Raw genomic sequence first — 17,444 nt, forward strand, 5'->3', positions numbered from 1 at the left:
GTCGGAGAAGCGCACGCTAACGTGTGAAGATGATTCACTGTCGGAAATCTACATCGGCTGGGTATGAAATTGCTGATTAGCAAGCGTCATCCCGAGTAGTCGAGGATTAACTTCCTCAACAGTCGCCGCAACGACATTGGCCGTGCGCAGCCTCGTGCACGCTCTATTGCACGTTGATCGGTGATTTCCCATGTGATATCCGATCGGTGCAGGTAATCGTAGTGCTATCATGTACCGCGCACGGCGGATAATGCTCGAGATAAAACTGTACGGACCGTCTCACATTTAGCGTGCGTTTCGTTTTATGCACCCCTTTGATCAGTCCTGAGGTCGACTTTATCTCAGATGAAACGTCCGGAGGGAATCTTATTTGTGTTGCAAGTTCTCGATGCTATTACGGATATATTTGCAAATTTGCAAAGTCCACTCGAAGTTGAATTAAGAATGAAGTTTTACTGCGTTTGCATCTCTGAAGCTAACTTCACCACGAGAACTTCACTTCCTTTTTAATCGTTTATGATAAAAAAAACCATTGATCCTTCACGAAGAGGAACAGCTCGCCTTGAGAAAAAGTCGATTCGAAATTCTGTCAAAGAGACATCTACAGATGTCTTGGAAGATTTAAAGCAACCTGTATATGTTTCATTATCAACTTCCATTATCTGAAAGCATTTTATCGATAAAATTGTGTACCGAATGATGTAATTGTTTTGCACGGAAGATTGCACGTCAAGATTCAATCACTTCTATACTGAAAATACAATCCGGCTCATGATTTTTCAAGAACTTTTACAAGCTAGTAAATAAGGGCTTAAATTGATCTTTCATATATTGTTACAAGCTAATCGTGCGATGAAAAAAGAGAGAGTTTAAATTGAGCTTTCATATCGTGCCTTTGAAACATTAGTCTGCTGTTAAGGTTAGACAATAATTTGAAAAAATCCAATAAGAGTAAAACTCAATTTATTCGAAACAAATAAAATAAAAACAATAATGGGCTACGAGCCAAGTTATGCCTATAAGCTATTTTACTTCTATTTTAGACAACTAAATCGTTCAATCAATTATTATCAAATTATGATTTCTATTATTTCTGTTATTGGATTGTTTCTTACGGATCATCAAACTCGTAAAGAAAAAATTTGTTACAGTAAAAATCAGTTTTTCGGATGAAGATTTTGCTGCCTTAAGGAATCTTTTATCGAAGCAAATAATTGTGTGCTAAAATGTGCTAAAGTGTATTTTGCTGAACGTGTTTCTCTCAATAAAAATAGTGTCGTTATGACGGAGTGACATCAACTAGTTACTGTCGCGAACTTTTGTCGTAGTAAATCGTCGCTTATTAACGAAATAGTCGCCGCTTTCAAGTAATATTACATTGTTAAGCTTTCAGCAAGCGTAGTGTTAAGATAAACTAATCAAATATCCAATCTGCAACTTACAATTAAAGTACAAAAAACAAAAAAAGATCAATGCATTAAGATATTTTAAAATCTTATCTTCCGTAAAACAAAATTTACTAATATAAACTAATATAGTTACTAATATAATATATAAGAAAGTAAGAAGACTTAAATTGCAATTTACATAAATTTAGCTTATATAATATAAAAGTGAAAACAAAAGTAGAAAATTGGAAGTGCAAAAATGGAAATAGGATTAAGTTTCGAAGTTGCAAATAAAGATAAATCGTTATTCTATATTCAATCTCGAAAAGATTTAACTTCGATATAGATTAGAATTATCAAAGGTCACGTGTTAGGAGAAACTTAGGAAAAATATATCTATACGGTCGAAAACTTTTTTATTACGAAAAGATCGATGCTGAATGAATAAATAAAAGGAAGCGCAGAGAATCTGAGATACTCTCCATATATCATGCCGTTACGTGACATTTTATACGTTCATTCGCGCGATACTTTTTTAATATATATACGTTACGGGAATATTTTAATGTGTGTTTCTGGTATGGTAATCGTTAACCAATCACGACAACTGGAGCTCACTGACTAAAATTGATTAGTGAGCTATTTCACGTGAGGTAGCTTCATATTTTTCGACGCCTGATGAATTATTCTTGCGGAGATACATCGGGTGATGAATCACGCTACATTTTTTATTTCTGCATCGCGTACGGCCGGATACACGAAATAAATAAATGAGTGTTAATTGCGCTGTATCAATAAAAGTGATTAATGGCACTGTCTAAGTTTCTGCGTAAATCAAAGGATGTAAATTAATGGCTCAAAGAAGAAATCCTCTTAAGAAAAGGAAAACGAAAATTTAAAAAATAAATTTCTTTTTAAAAAAATAAGTAGTTGAAATTATTAAAAGATGTTCTTATTAGAACATATCAGCGTATATTACATACTTTTATGCACATGTTATATTGTTTCTTGTTCTTATATCTTATGGAATTACAGATCGAAAGCTTCTATAATTCATTATAGAACAATTCTGTAACTAATATTGATACTAAATTACATATGCGCTTACGTATATTCTATAATATATTGGTTAAAATACATATATCTCTTTTTGAATAAAGAAAGAATTTCACAATTAAGTCTAGAATGAGGAAATGTAGATACAGCAAACATTTGAATGATTAATGCTTCACTATCGTGTCACGTATTGGAAAAATGACAAAAGAGAGATATACATAATACTACAGTTCTAATAGATGAAAGCTTTGGTTAGCTTTGGAAAGCTATTTCTAGATGGCTTAGCTCCAAAATTGTTCTAAGTTATTACAAGTACCAGCACTCAATTCATTTGACGTTCATATAACAAAATAGATTAAAATATATTTTTATTAATATTAATATAAAAAAAATGAGAATATTTACATTAAAAAATGAATAATACATTTGAAATACATAGGAAATTGCATATTTTGTGAAACATATTCCCTCATAAATAAAACGCGTTTCCAATGAGTAGTAGACGTTAAAGAAGCAAGTCACGAGTTTCTTTCCTGCATTTCTGCAAGTTGTCGACTGCTTCTTGAAGATATGTTGTTTACATTTAGAAATTGTTTGCTTTAATATTCAACGTGTTTACAGATTAAAGTATTTATATATTTATTGAACGACATTTAAAAAAGGGCTTGCATAAATATCAATAGCAATATTATGTGTTTTTCTTCTAATTAAAGTGCCTGATAATTTTTTTGTGTTTTATTACGAAGCATTCAGCGCAACAGTGTGACATGCCGCGATTCACTCGTCCTACTTTCCATGATTTTTCTGTTCCGTGCGCCACACATTTCCTAAGCTTACCATTGCGTGTGCAAGCTATTTCACCGCGAATCCGGCGGAGAGAAACCACCGACGAAATCTACGTGGTCGGGAAAAAAAATGTGGGTATATCGCTGATTCCCATCCGAGCGAATAAATGCGCGTCTCGCAGGCGATAAGCGCGGGAAACGGGATTGACATAAAAGTTTCGCGATATTTCTCCCCGCGTAAATCGCGGGGGAGCGAGGTACGCGAGGAGTAGGCGGAAACAAAACGGTCGCGTTGTAAGATGAAAGAAAGGGAAGCTGTCGGGGATTGCATAAATTTGCAGACTGATAAAGCTTGAAGTACCGTGTTATACTTGTCCTCGTCCAAATTTATCCCCGTTCCGGGAAGGAACGAGCGTTCAAGGCAAGACAGAAACCCGGGGATGAGACCGAGAAAATATGTCACGACCGATTTCTCCAGACCAAAGAGCGGCGTAATCATTTAGAATTCGTTGAAAACGTATTTTGCGACAATGCAACGCGTTTGAAATCCAAGTCTGATGTTTGCTCGCTCAATAAGTGTATATATATGTATATATCGGATTAAATTAGATTAATTAAAATTTATTTATTTATATTTTTTATTTTACTTTGTTTTCTTTATTGTTATATGCAAAATTATTGATCAAAATTTGATTAATAAGCCTCCTCTCGTCTAATATAGCCGCTTTATTAATACCTATTAAAAATAATACCTACACTGTTTCGTCAATTAACAGGTTTATTTAAAATAGATTAATACATTCATAAAGCGTTGGGAGCAATTATTCAAAATAGAATACGGCAAAAGCTATTTACATGTGCTTCCTACGATTACTGAGCCAGTGATTTTACTCAAGAACGTGATTAAGCACGCTTCCTACATCTTGATCTGAAATTAGTGAACGAGGAAGTATGATCTGTGCGATTTCCATGTCAGGTACAAATGGCTGACAGTGTCGTCTTCTGAAAAATGTGCTTCGCGCACGCAATCCTTTAATTATTTTAACCATCTGGGGATCTAGATACAGATTGCATTAAGGTTATATCTATATACATAAATTCGGGATGTATCTGCGGAGTATATCATGTTTGCGAATAGGTTTTTTTCTCACAAATTATTACACGTTATGATTTTATCATAATACTTTATCTTCCCTTTCTTTTCGTTTAATATTATACTGTGTAACAATTATAACTTTATTTAATTTAGATCTAAATAATAAATCGTGTTATTATTGCGTGATGCCAGTTAAAAAGTTATGATGCATTCATTTCGAATGCAGAAGAGAAATCTGATAGTCTTGAATAACGTAATAACAGCCGATGCTAATTGGGGTCTCGTTAAGAGACGGGGATAAATCCTTTTCTTTTATACTTTATGCAGTTGCATTGGATTTTCGCTAATCAATTCAGTTTATGAATTATACTCTTTCTATTTTCGACATTGTTTAACGGTTCATTGTAATGTAAATTGATAACAGTAAGTATGTCAAAATGAACTTTTTAAAGACTTCATGTTCGTGCGCAATCTAATTTTCTCTTATAATTTTGTTTTCCAAATTGAATAAAGACTTTTTATTTGCAGGACAGTGAAGTTGCGTTTTATTAAAAGGTATAACGAGCATTTTTAAAAACGTTTCAATTTATCGTCATTGAATCGTCGGGAGATATAATGATATCGTCATGCAGCCGTGTTATCGTCCATTAGGAACGAAGAAAATAATGTGCTGAAAGAAGCGTTGTCAATCTGATAAATATCGCGTGTCACTGCCGAGCTCATAAATATGCATTAAGTTGCACTGCAATGTATACTTCTTTGAATTGCGTTGGAGTATTATATGTATATGGAAAATATGTTATCGATCGCATTTGTAAATGAATGCGCTGCATTTTGTTGGAATGGAAAATTGGGAGATAACGATAATGAACCATGTAGCAGCAATGCGGCACATTATTTCACCTTTAATTAAATAACACGGGCCAGCAAAGAAGGGAATTACCAATTGTAATATAATTGTAATGGCAAGTGCTCTTTGACGAAAACACATACACGATTAATTTCACCAACGTATTACGGCGCAAACACATTAAATATTATACGCCTACGAGCGTTTGATCTTTTAGTTAAAATTGATTTGATGGTCATGTGCAACAGTCTACCTTAATAAATGATAGATGTTTATAGAGCACGCGTCGTATATTCATGTATTGTGTATGACGTATGTCATTATTGTATCGCGCGCATTAAATTCAATTTTATATTTAGCTAATTGAACATTACGGAGTTCTTCTATCTGGAATTTTTTATTATAAATGCGACTTTCTTCCTTTCAGCGCAGTAATATAAATCGTATTCTTTCTCATAAATATCGCGTTTCAACACGTATTTACATGTATCATATTATAATATGATTTTCAGGTGAGCTTTAATGTAAAAGTTGTAACACAAATGTGATAAAATCACAACATTTTGTTATTAATATTAATAGCACTATTGTTCTTTTATTCTGTTCAAAAATATTTTTAAAATATTTTACTCGTGTTAAAAATATTCAAAATATTTAAAACAGTTTTGAGGCTTAATGAAGATATTTTCTTTTGTAAGAAAACATCTCCGTTTGAAGCAGTGAAAATAGCGGTCTTTTGGTCAGACAAGAGTATTTCAAGTAGAACAAACAATCCTCGGCGATTCGTTTGTCGAGATTAAATGTTTTCGCCTTCTCAATTCGTGCGTGTAAAAGAACTTCAGAAATTTGCTAAAAGAAGGAAAAAAGGGCACAAGGGTACTGAAATATTACTCTGAATGCTCGCTGCTTAGGAAACACTTTGATAGCATTAACGTTACTTCGGTGCGACGCATGATAGTATCGGCGTGCTATTGACGTCGGAATGCTATTGATCGAGTACGAGGCATGACTGGTAGAAATTAAATTTCTTATGTGGGATCCTAATATATATGTATCACAGAAAGCATGATTTAAAAATGAGATCTTACATGGGAACGGGTCAACCTGCATAACGACATCTGCGCGTGTACGGTAATTTCAGTTGCGTTACATTGCATTCGCAATTGAAGAAAATAGTACACTTTACGTTATATAATTTGCCATACGGAACTGATAATTAATTTTCTCGAGAACAAGTTTGCGCAGTAATGAAAATAAAATATACGCGCTCAAATTATGATTATAAAATTTTCTTTCTCTCTCTTCTGTTATATACGCAAGCAATTAAACGACACATAATTCTTCCAGTTCATAGCATTTACACAACTGGCATTGTACATATACTTATTCTGTAATGGCCACATTTTCTAGGACATAATCATAAATATAAAGCGCGAAGTCCGTCGTGCCACACGCGAAGGAAGGCTTTTTGCGTTTCATTTGCTTGGCCTTGACAATACTATCACAGTCATTTGCAAAAAAGATATTTATTATCGACAGTAATACTTTGATAAATCTTAAGCCGTGCCTAACATCAGTATAAGGCTGAGAAACGTGATATAATATTGCTTGCACCGATAACGGTTTCAATCGCTTTACGAGTCATAATAAAAAGCTTTGCTTTTTTTTCTATACACTTAGCCATGAATTCTACTTTGCTTAATCTAATTTAAAAAAAATTTATAAAATAATGGTTTTGATCGAATTTTTTCTATAACAAAAAAAATTGTTACAGCTCAAAAGAAAATGCAGGGTATTCCTAGATATATTCCACGCGTTTCAACCGGTATCTAAATGATGTATCTCTATTCTATATCTCGATGCTTCTAGGATGTCCGAGAGATGACTGGGTATTGAGGAGGAGAGGGCGCAGTAGCTTTGAAGGTTGCTGCCGCCTCGGTTTGGTGGAATGGAGATGAACGGCACCGAAAGCAGCCTGAACGGCACCGAGGTCAATCGCACTTCCGCGCCGATCTTCACCATCGGCACCGACTTCATCACGCAATGGTAAGGACACATACATATATCTTTTATTCAGAATGGACAAACTGGCGTATGAGTACGCGCCGAGTACGGCAATGCGCGAAATTATAAATGAATATAACTTTCCGCAATGCGAGGTGGTCCCGTGGGTTTTTACAAATTTTTGCATATAGACAGCTGGTTGCACAGTTTCTCTTTGCGTGACGTAACTGATGCGCATACGATTGTACACACGTCGGTACTATACGCGTATTATTATAATTTTAATGTTTGTGTGTACCCCCAGAATTATACAGATTGCTTGAATTAAAAATTTCCACAGAATTGTCAAATTTTAGCTACCGCACAGTCGCGTAAATCTCTCAGTAGATCTGTAAACTACAGTAAAAGCAACGCCATCGAAACTGTACCCGCAAAAGAAATAGTAAATCTAGCTAATCTAAAAAAATATATATACATATATTTAACATTTATTTCAAGCATACGTGTTTTCTTCTCGTTATAAAAAAAAATTTGTATAATATTATTCTAAAAGTACGGTATGAAAGCCGCGATTTTTTATACTTCTTGCATCCCGCTTTTTCGTAGCTACAACGGATTGCTCTCAAATCCTTTCTGCTGACGTGTACTTGCACTATGTAACACCATTCGCTCCATCGATCCCTAACATCCCCGAAGGATTTTGTGCTATGGGAAATACGGGATAGACAGGTCGATGGCACAAAGGCAATGTTAATAAGATAACAGTGATAATAGATAATAGTGATTGACGTTATTACGTTAGTTCGCCGATTTATTGCATTATATTGAATATATATTATATTTATAAGAAAATAACATAAATTTGTGTTTAAATAGCATACCTACATATATTAGCATATATACAGCAAATTCATTATTATCTTGCAAATAACATTAATCATATAATCTTTCAAAGATATAACAATTGTGACGTTATATTAACATTCCAACAGAATGTTAAAATATGTATTACGAACTTAATCAATTTCGTTATGAATGATTTAGTTTTAGTGAAGATGTATGTCTTTATTCCTCGCCCGCAGCGCTGCACGTATCGCAACCATCGGTAATCAAAACTTGCGAGATAACGATAGCCTGTTTAACGTAAATGCAAGGCCGTCTGATTAGATTTGTGGGACTGTGCTTGCATCTTGAGAAAGGGCACGGGAATGAGAGGTTTGTCGCTGTAAACGCGTTTAGATAAGCGATTCGTCATTTGGCGAAATGGCCCTCTTGAATTCCAAGCGCTTGCCTCCGCCAAGTTGCCGTTACCTCTGGGACTGCTCATTATCGGAGGGGTAATAACATCACGCGGCGCGTCTTATATAGTCAACGGTTGCCGTTTGTGTTCCCTACTTCGCTGGGAATATCAAGGCTAAAGGAAATGAACTTTCACCAGGGACAAAATTGAAGTAAAAAAATTCCCTCGAGAAGTCACCTTTTCGAGACAAGATTTTTCTTCGGGCTCCTTTCCATCTTAATCACGCCGAATAGCCAAATGATCATTATAAATTCTTAGAATCGTTATAATTAGATTTTTCCTACAATTTGCATAATAATTTGCATAATAGTTAAGTTTGTTTAAATTTCTTGAAATTATCAGTTTTTATATTGTCTACATATTTAATTTAAATATAAAGTTAAAGATTTTCTTTCTTAATGTATACCGTGATGTGGAAATATTTTAAGATATGTAAGAAGTAAAAATATATAAAGATATCTATTCTCCTATTTCAGGATTATAAGTGCGACTTGCGCATTTTCGAAAAGCATCGCGAAAAACATATCAGATTAGCCTGCAGTTAATTTTCGTTTTCAACTTTTCCTACAAATCTGTGTTTCCGAAACTGTAAGCGCCACTGAATATTTCATTGAAAATTGTTTAACTTAGAATGTTATATGTCAATTGTTAGTTCCCTCGCGTGCATAAATACGTTTGGCGTGATGGCATTTCAAGACAAACAATGGTTAGCCATTTGTATACATCATAATCGACATTTTACGCAAAGTCGATTTTACCCGGTCGAACTTTCATCGCGTCTGTACAATGGTATTTGAAATAGTCCATATAGTTACCGCGTGCATATGATAGCGAAGGCATTTGCGGAGCTGACGGATAAAACTCGCGTAAACCAATCCGGGACACCAAATTGCATCCTTGACCCTAGCAGGGCCACGGGTAATCTGGCAATGCGACGACGCGACGGGGCGAAGCACGCGGCTCTGAGCTTTAGTTGACGGGCTACTCGGTCGAATACGTTAGGCACGGCCGGTACGCGAACGTCGGTCGTTATTTAACAAAAGAAAAAGTCGGTATCGTGCAACGACGCGGAATCACGCGAGCGACGTCGAACGGTCCCCGTTGGCGCGCGCACGCGATTGAGGTGAAAATTTCGAATGTTGCGTGAGCCAGCAACGTCGGCGACGGCGAAAGTCGTCCACTAGAACAGATCAATGTGTGTCACAGCACATGTGAAATCCTCGCGTTAACTGAGAACGGAGGGTTACACCTAAAACAGAGAGAAATGCGACGGATGGGATTTTAATTTTGTAGTGCGCAATTTTAATTAATATATAATGTAAAGTTTTACGCGTTATTATGTAGAACTTGATAAGAATTAAAATTTTGCTTAAAAAAAAAAAGAGAAAACAGATGACAGCTCTGAAAACAGTGTATTTATAATTATGTGACGTCCAGTAAACACGTTAATGCATATGTCAACGTGAGTTATACATATACATTTGCAATATTCAATGACCTGATCATAGCAGACGGATCGAAGTCGAAGTTGCTTTTATATACATAAAACGGGTATATTATGAAGTTTGTGACACGTTGGGTTACACTTCCCGGAAATATCGATTTCCATCCTAACCGCGGTTGAAGTGACAGACTGATATTTTGCGTCCTTTGTGTAATGCGAAACGTAACGCAACGAAGAACAATTCTTCTGTTATTATACACATTTATTATGCCCCTTTATGATAAAATTCTACTGGTTTATTTGAATGCCTATTGTTTTAAGGCTAAAATAATTTATGCTTCTCATATCTTCTTTTATTTTATAAACTTTGAATATATTAAATGAACATTTTAATTTTTACTTTAATTGATAATTTAAAATTGTTGAAAGAAACTTGAATTGATTAAAAATAATATTCCATCTAAACAATATAATCTAACGTAAAATGATCTTTTGCAACGTTATTGTTTTAGCGTTGTCTAAAAGTAATCAGAATTGGCCAATTTATCACATAAAAAAATTTGATAAAATACAAGAAGGGGAGAAAAAGGGAGAAAAAGGCTTTGAGAGATACAGCAGGTAAAATATAGCGAGTCGATGGCATTCGGTATTCCCATCTTTTAGCGCGACGACGTTGCATGTTAAAATGGAACAGAGCCATTAAATGGATCGACTGTTGCATCCAACACGAGGCGGCTGCTATTGTTTCGTTTAACTGTGTGAATGACACTCTGTAAAAGCGCGACTGGCAACGTACCGTCTAACTAGATGATGCATACGATTAGCACTGGCGCTATTATAACGCGGCGATCAATTGTCGTATTACTTTCTGTCCCCTAAGGAATTCTTGTTATGTCCTGGTTGGGAGAGGGAGGATTCGTTTATTCCATTTTTATTTTATTTTGATTCTCCATATTCTACATCCTGAAGCTGTGGAGAACTATAATAGTAACATGAAAAATGCACAATATTATTAGAATTCTATTAGAAATAAATATTTTTTTATTTTGCAGTTTTATATAAATATTGATTTTCTTTTTCCTCTTTTTCTTTCTTTCTCTCTCTCTCTCTCTCTCTCTCTCTATTTTTATTTCTTCAATTTGACAAATAAAAAAAATTTTTTCGCTGTTCCTTGTTATCGCTTTCGAATCAAGCATAGAATGACAAATTTGAGTTCAATTCTGCAACGAATAATAAAAATAAAAGGTTTATCTCTCTCGAATGATTTGACAGTATATACTATAAAATTACGTCCATTGCTTTAAAGTTTAATTGCTTCGTACGGTTAGCCATTTTCTCTCGCGCATTTCCAGTTGCCCAAGTTGTTACGCCAACGTGTAACGAAATTATCGCCGTCGTTTCCTGGTTTTGTGTACCAGAACCGACGCACGATTACAGCATATGCAGAGAACAAATAAAATAGATCGAGCAACGGGAACGACACTGGAGCACATTGTGATGACACACGGTGAATATTGATTCTCGAATTTTCATTGCTATGCCGGAGAGAGCCGAGGGAAAAATGCATTCTCCGTACGCTGGAATAAAGCTTTCGTACGGCTTTCGTATCGCGTATTCCTGCTTTTTCCAGCGAGCAGATAGACGACGTCCAAAATCATGGGATTCAATTTATCTACGAATTCTTGGTTGCATGCCAAATCTTAGGAAAATGTACAGAAGACGGCAATCTTCGCGTGCAATGCGCAACGTGCCATTGTAGAAATAAAGTTACCTGTTCTTATAACTCCTTTACGCGATAGACGGATATTTTCTACTCAAAACTCATAAATGGCGGCTTATAATCCGAAGTCCCGTCAGCATATAAAAACTTTTCTAGCACTTCCCACTTGCGGCTAACGAGACTTGCAGCAGAAAATTGCGAGAGAAAGAGAGAGAGAAAATCGTTTATTTTACCTCACGAACACACTGAAAGTTTTGTCGGCGCGATTCATAAACACCCTATACCTACCATAATATCATGCGCGATATTAGATATGTACATGCTACACATCCGCGGAATGTAATGGGAAATCGATAGCATGTCCGACCTGTGTGAAAAACTGTGTCTTCAAAGGCTGCCTTTTATAATATTTTTAGAGATAGGGATATACTTGCCAATATATTTATTCGAGTTTGTTGAGCAAACAATCGATGAAGGACAGATGATGTACTTTAATATAAAGAAAAAAAAAACCGGTAATCATAGGGAAAGGGAGGGGTAGAGGGAGGAGGCGGGGGAGAGAGAGACAGTGAGAGGGGCACGCGCAAGTATATAAATGGTATGCACAATTTTGCCGGGGTGACTTGCGAATTTTTATATCTATGACGCAAGTGTATAAACGGCACGAGTACCTTTATAACACTGTAGATGTTTCCATATTAAAATTTTAAAGGGATAAAGTATTTAAAAAATACTGTGTGTTAACGAGAACATTAATAGCTTCATTATTTTAACCTACAGCTTCATTATTTCACACGTAAATATTATGTGCACATATTTAACATTTATAAGCATTGCAAGAGACTGTAAGATTTTTAAGTCTTATGTAATAGATTATTAGCATGCCGACAGAATTACTTGCAGGGTGGTGCACCCAAAATAATTCAAATTCGAGCGTCAACTAACACTAGTAAATAGCGAAGATTCCCATTTACGGTTGACATTATTATGTTATTATTAAATATGCTCTGTTAAAAAATTATATTCTATACGCGACTTCTTTTCTTCCTGTGGATTTTCCCCTTCCCCATTTATGGGATCCCTTACATCCTCCTCGCGGCGCTCACGATTATTAAGATGGGGACGCGCTACAAGTTATTGACGGTATTATTTTATTGTTGATTCAGTTTCTTCGTTGAATGCCAGAATGAGCAAACTAGATGGGGGAAGGCGCGCAACGCGATTTCAATTAGTGATACTTGATTTACGTTATAAAGAAAAACAGCTTTGAGAAAGGCGTCGCAGGTGTCATCGTTGATAGAAAATTAAATGAGTTTCCCGAGGAAAGAGTGTGTTAGAGCACGCTCATTTCTCATTAACTCAATTAGCGAGTGTCCCCCGCATCCTTTCCTCATGTTCATCGTTCGTATATACGGCGTCGCAGTTTCTCGCAAAATTAAATCTGAACGTGCCATGTCCACTATGCCTACGCTTAATTAATATTGAGGAACTTATAATTTCATATTCTGTGTGTATGTATGTATATATGCCCTCGTGTGGGACGTACGTCATATTAGAAATTAGGTAGATGTAGTTTTGATTTTTAATCGCGTTATCTCGAAACCTAATAAGATAGAGAGCATCGGCACAGCGTACACATAAATCAACGAGCATATTCAATTCCATTAACTATACACGAAACAATGTAGAGAATATCGAGAATATATCATCCATCTTACGACCTGCTACGATACTTCCAGTTAAATTCCGATACGTGCAATTCGAAGAAACGACTCTCATCGAAATGAAGTTTAAATGGAATTTGAGCTAGATGTATAACTTGGGCATGATAAATATTTTGCGGGCGGTTTTACACACGGAGCCAATTCTATCACCCATCGACCTTATCAATCACGCTGAAGAGCCGAGGATGTCGAATGCACGTCCAGGGGGGGGGAGAGGGGGGCTATCACACTTGATTTTTTCATACGCTCCTTCTGGCTGACCATTTCTCCCTCATCATGTTCCGAAAATGTACATCACGTCAACCGATGATGTATTAACTCGCCCATAAGTTTCACACTCTTGCAGATCTCATCGAGATAGAAGCCTATTTTTTTCCCTTGCATAACGAATCGCATCGAAAGATCAGAAAGATACAGCTTATTATATAAAGATTTTATTCAGGGAAAAAAATTCTATCAGTCATCAGAGAATTTTAAAACAGTTGGTACACATAGTAAAAAAAAAAAGAATAGGAGATTAACGATGTAAGATAACTGTTATTGTTTTGTCGCGATCGCGTGCGTGAAAATTCTGAAAGTAAAAAGAAAATATCGAAATTTATAAAGAAACCTGCATATAACCTGGAGAGTCGGGGACGACCTGAAAATTCTGGTACAGTGGCGTACGGTCGAATGCACCTGCGCGATTTCCGACCGAAAGGACGGGGCTAGCTGGGTGGCGCGTGTAATTACTAGAAATTGATACACACTCCCTTGTTCGTCGCGTCGGCTCCATAAAGAATATCCCGCGCGTGTAGCCTCGCGACACGGAACGTTTCATCTTACAATCAGCCGGTGTCACCGTAACGTCGCCCGCCGGTCGCGTCTTTGTATCGGTCAATTGCGCTTTGCGTCGCGATGAAGCATGAAAGGCGGAGATTAATGTATTACATCCGCAAACATGTATCTTCGTAATTTTTAGAAAAACCTGTAGTATAACCGAGTAAAGATATTCTTGGAACGACGACAGTTTAGCGTTCCTAAAACTTACGCAATCAACATTGATAGCTCATACGTTAGCACTCTGTTTGATTTACAACCAAGATATAGCGATGCGACATTAAGTGATATCACATCTAATATTATGTTCATTTTTGTTGGAAAATACTTAAACGACGCATCTATTATTTTTTAATAATAACGACAGCACAGAAATGTCCCTCACATACATTTACTTCGATGGCGATTTCCGTGTAAGATATGCAATCAAAGTATACAAGCACGAGTTAGGACGTCCGTCGATTATATTGAGATTTACGAGACGGTACCCAGATATATCGTGTTTATCCAGCTATAACGTTCAATCTAGATACATCGTTTCGAAAACTGGTCCAAGGTCATGCCCGCTTGAATCTACGGCCTCCTCAATCTTCCTTCTCCCTTAGTGGTCCGACGCTCGTTCTCTGCAATTTTAATCCACCATTTTACAGGCTCCGGTGGTTCATAATACCAGCGTATTAAAGTTCTTATCGGAATCCTATTATGTAGATAATAGCGTCCTTTGTTTATCTAGCCGATGCGGCGCGATATCGAGAAAGGAGTAGATTATAAGCTGCCGGCATTTCCTAAAACGTCCCTTTGAACGGCAAATCTGATCTCTCCGTTCTTCTGTAATTATTATTATTAAAGAGAAATGTGGGATTTACCGCCGATAGATTCAGCGCCGAAGTTAATATCGCGGTCGAAGGCCGCAGCGTCGCGGCCAATGGAAAAATTTCACGCTCTATACCGCGGACTAACCGCGGAAGCAAAAATTCGGGTTTTTCATCTCGCGCGGACACTATCGAGCGTCGGGCAGTAATATAGGTACAGATCTATAAAACTGCTGTGGTAAAGTTGCATAAGTACGGTAAGCGCGATTGCTGCGACGACGGTGTAACCGCACGGGCTGCGATTTGCTTTTCGAGCTTTTGGGTTGGTTTATCCGGCGGTTTCAGTACCGCGCCGAGGGCGATCGTGCGCGCGCGCGCGCGCGCGCTCACCCGTTCGCTCGCTCGCGCACGTACGTCAGCGAGAGTTATTAAATAGATTCGTTCAATTTCCCCGGGGCGATCGAGATTCCCCTTCGCAGTCTGCTACATCGCCGCAGCAACGCTATCATCCCAACGATGTTCGTAACACGTTTGCCACCATAACGTATCCTGCCCCTGCATATTTATGGAGCCGCGTTCGCCATCAGCCATGCAGGGTGTAAATCCGATTTGATCTCTACCACCCCGTATTAAGCTTCCGCAAACGCTTAATAATCAGGCGGCGCCACGGAGGTGCGAATCATTGTTTCGCTCCAAACACGTCGGCATATGCCGACGTTACGTGTCGTACATACGAGGGCTCTCAGCTCGAGGCTTTCGAAGAAATGACGGATAATCTTTAAATGATCGAGAAAGAGTGTCACGGAGGATTTTGCTGTTACACAATCCAGTTACAGTTAATTAGATTTTACCGGCGTGTATTGTCCAAAAGTTTAGTCCAGGCGAATTACGAGCGAATCTTTGTAGAGGAAGGAAAGTTTCGCAAAGTTGAGAGATCTCCGGCGACTCCTGAGAAGACCTGTTTCTCTTTCACCGTTGCGAGGCGTAATTTCGTGGAAGCTGTACCCAAGTTCTACCACTTTAATCGACGGACTTACGTGCAGTATCTCCTGTTAGTGCAAGCTGACGAGAGAGTAAACAGGAAACGAGGACAAAACAGAAATGTAGAAAGAATGTTTAAGGAAAGGTGATGCAGTATTATGGCGAAGATTTGTATTACGTAAAAATATTTCCCTAAAAATATCCCCTAAATATAACGATCACAAAACACATGTATTAAACGAGTAAATAATTTATTTGATTACGATCTGATAATAAAGAGATAATTAATTCAATTAATCAGCAAAATTGTGCCAATTAATATGTCATGTCATTATCATCACACCATATTATTCTTAATATCTCAGTATCAATATATTTTCATCGTTAAAGGATTTAAATTATGTTTTGGGAAATTGTAGACGCACGAGATGCTATTGTACAACGTTAATAACGAAAAATAATGCGATTGCGATTATACGAGAAAGTGCGAGAAAGAGGAAAAAAGAAAAGAAGAACTTTTATTCTACAATTCATTTTAGAGGATGTTCTTTCTCCAAACTGCTCGTGCTCGCGTACTTTATGTCTCTTCTATTATTTAATGTGCACACTGCAAATATATATCAAATTATATTACAAAGTATCTTCTGATATATTAAAAGAAGAGATTACAATTTCTAAAAGGGAAAAAAGGAAGCCATTTTCCGAGAGGAAGATAAAAGCGTGGTGCGCCAGGAAATCAGCGTTCGTTTCCTGCTCGTGCATGTTATAATTATCATCCTTTTATATTACGCATAAGAAATGGCTTGATTCTCGCCAATACCTGTGTGCTCTCTCTCTCTCTCTCTCTCTCTCTCTCTCTCTCTTCAAAATTGATTTAAAGCTGCCTTGAAGAGGACATACGGAAGGATTTAAAGAAAACCATGTCACTTGAAGATGCACTGTTGAGAGGAAATAACGCTATCTGCCCCAATATGTTAGCCCGCAGCTATGGGTTATGTATTTTGTGTCTGGCGAGGAGGGTGGGCGGGCCTTTTGAAATATTCCATTCAGCAACTGGGCCAGAAAATAAAAATAAGGTTTCCCCAGAGGCGATTGCAAACATATGGCGAAGAAAGGATATAGTCATGGAACCACAAACGCGGTGCTGTTGTCGAGCTGCAGGGATGAATTGTCAGTAGTTCAATCGAAAATCGTGTTAATAAAAGCAGTGATACGTTAGACGAAAAACTATTTTCAGAAAAATTATATTAATATAGCAATGCAGAAATATATACACGAGATTTTATGTGTGGACATTCTTCGATTAACTTGAAGCTTTTCGATATTATTGAAAATCATATTGATCGGCAAAGTATAATAATCTTAACAATTTTGTAATTACGAACATTCCGTTGCAATAAAGTTTCATTTAAAATTATTTATGTTTTGCATTTGTATGCTCACTCTCTCTCTCTCTCTCTCTCTC

The 17,444-nt window shown here is 36.9% G+C and overlaps 1 protein-coding gene across 4 annotated transcripts in view; it reads left to right on the forward strand.

Annotated features, from left to right (window-relative positions):
* LOC105461498 (probable muscarinic acetylcholine receptor gar-1) overlaps positions 1–17,444 on the forward strand; it is a 38,843-nt gene that overhangs the window by 12,209 nt on the left and 9,190 nt on the right. For 3 of the 4 annotated variants that reach the window (XM_011707996.1, XM_011707995.1, XM_011707997.1), the window contains one exon: positions 7,045–7,221. In XM_011707996.1, the coding sequence (XP_011706298.1) occupies positions 7,124–7,221 (98 nt within the window). In that variant the 5' untranslated portion in view covers positions 7,045–7,123. Of the gene's footprint in view, positions 1–2,995; positions 3,362–7,044; positions 7,222–17,444 lie in introns of those variants that run through there. The other variant, XM_011707998.1, reaches the window with a different exon arrangement.

This window comes from Wasmannia auropunctata, unplaced genomic scaffold (genome assembly GCF_000956235.1).
Source record: "Wasmannia auropunctata unplaced genomic scaffold, wasmannia.A_1.0 LD286321.1, whole genome shotgun sequence".
Taxonomy (NCBI): domain Eukaryota; kingdom Metazoa; phylum Arthropoda; class Insecta; order Hymenoptera; family Formicidae; genus Wasmannia; species Wasmannia auropunctata.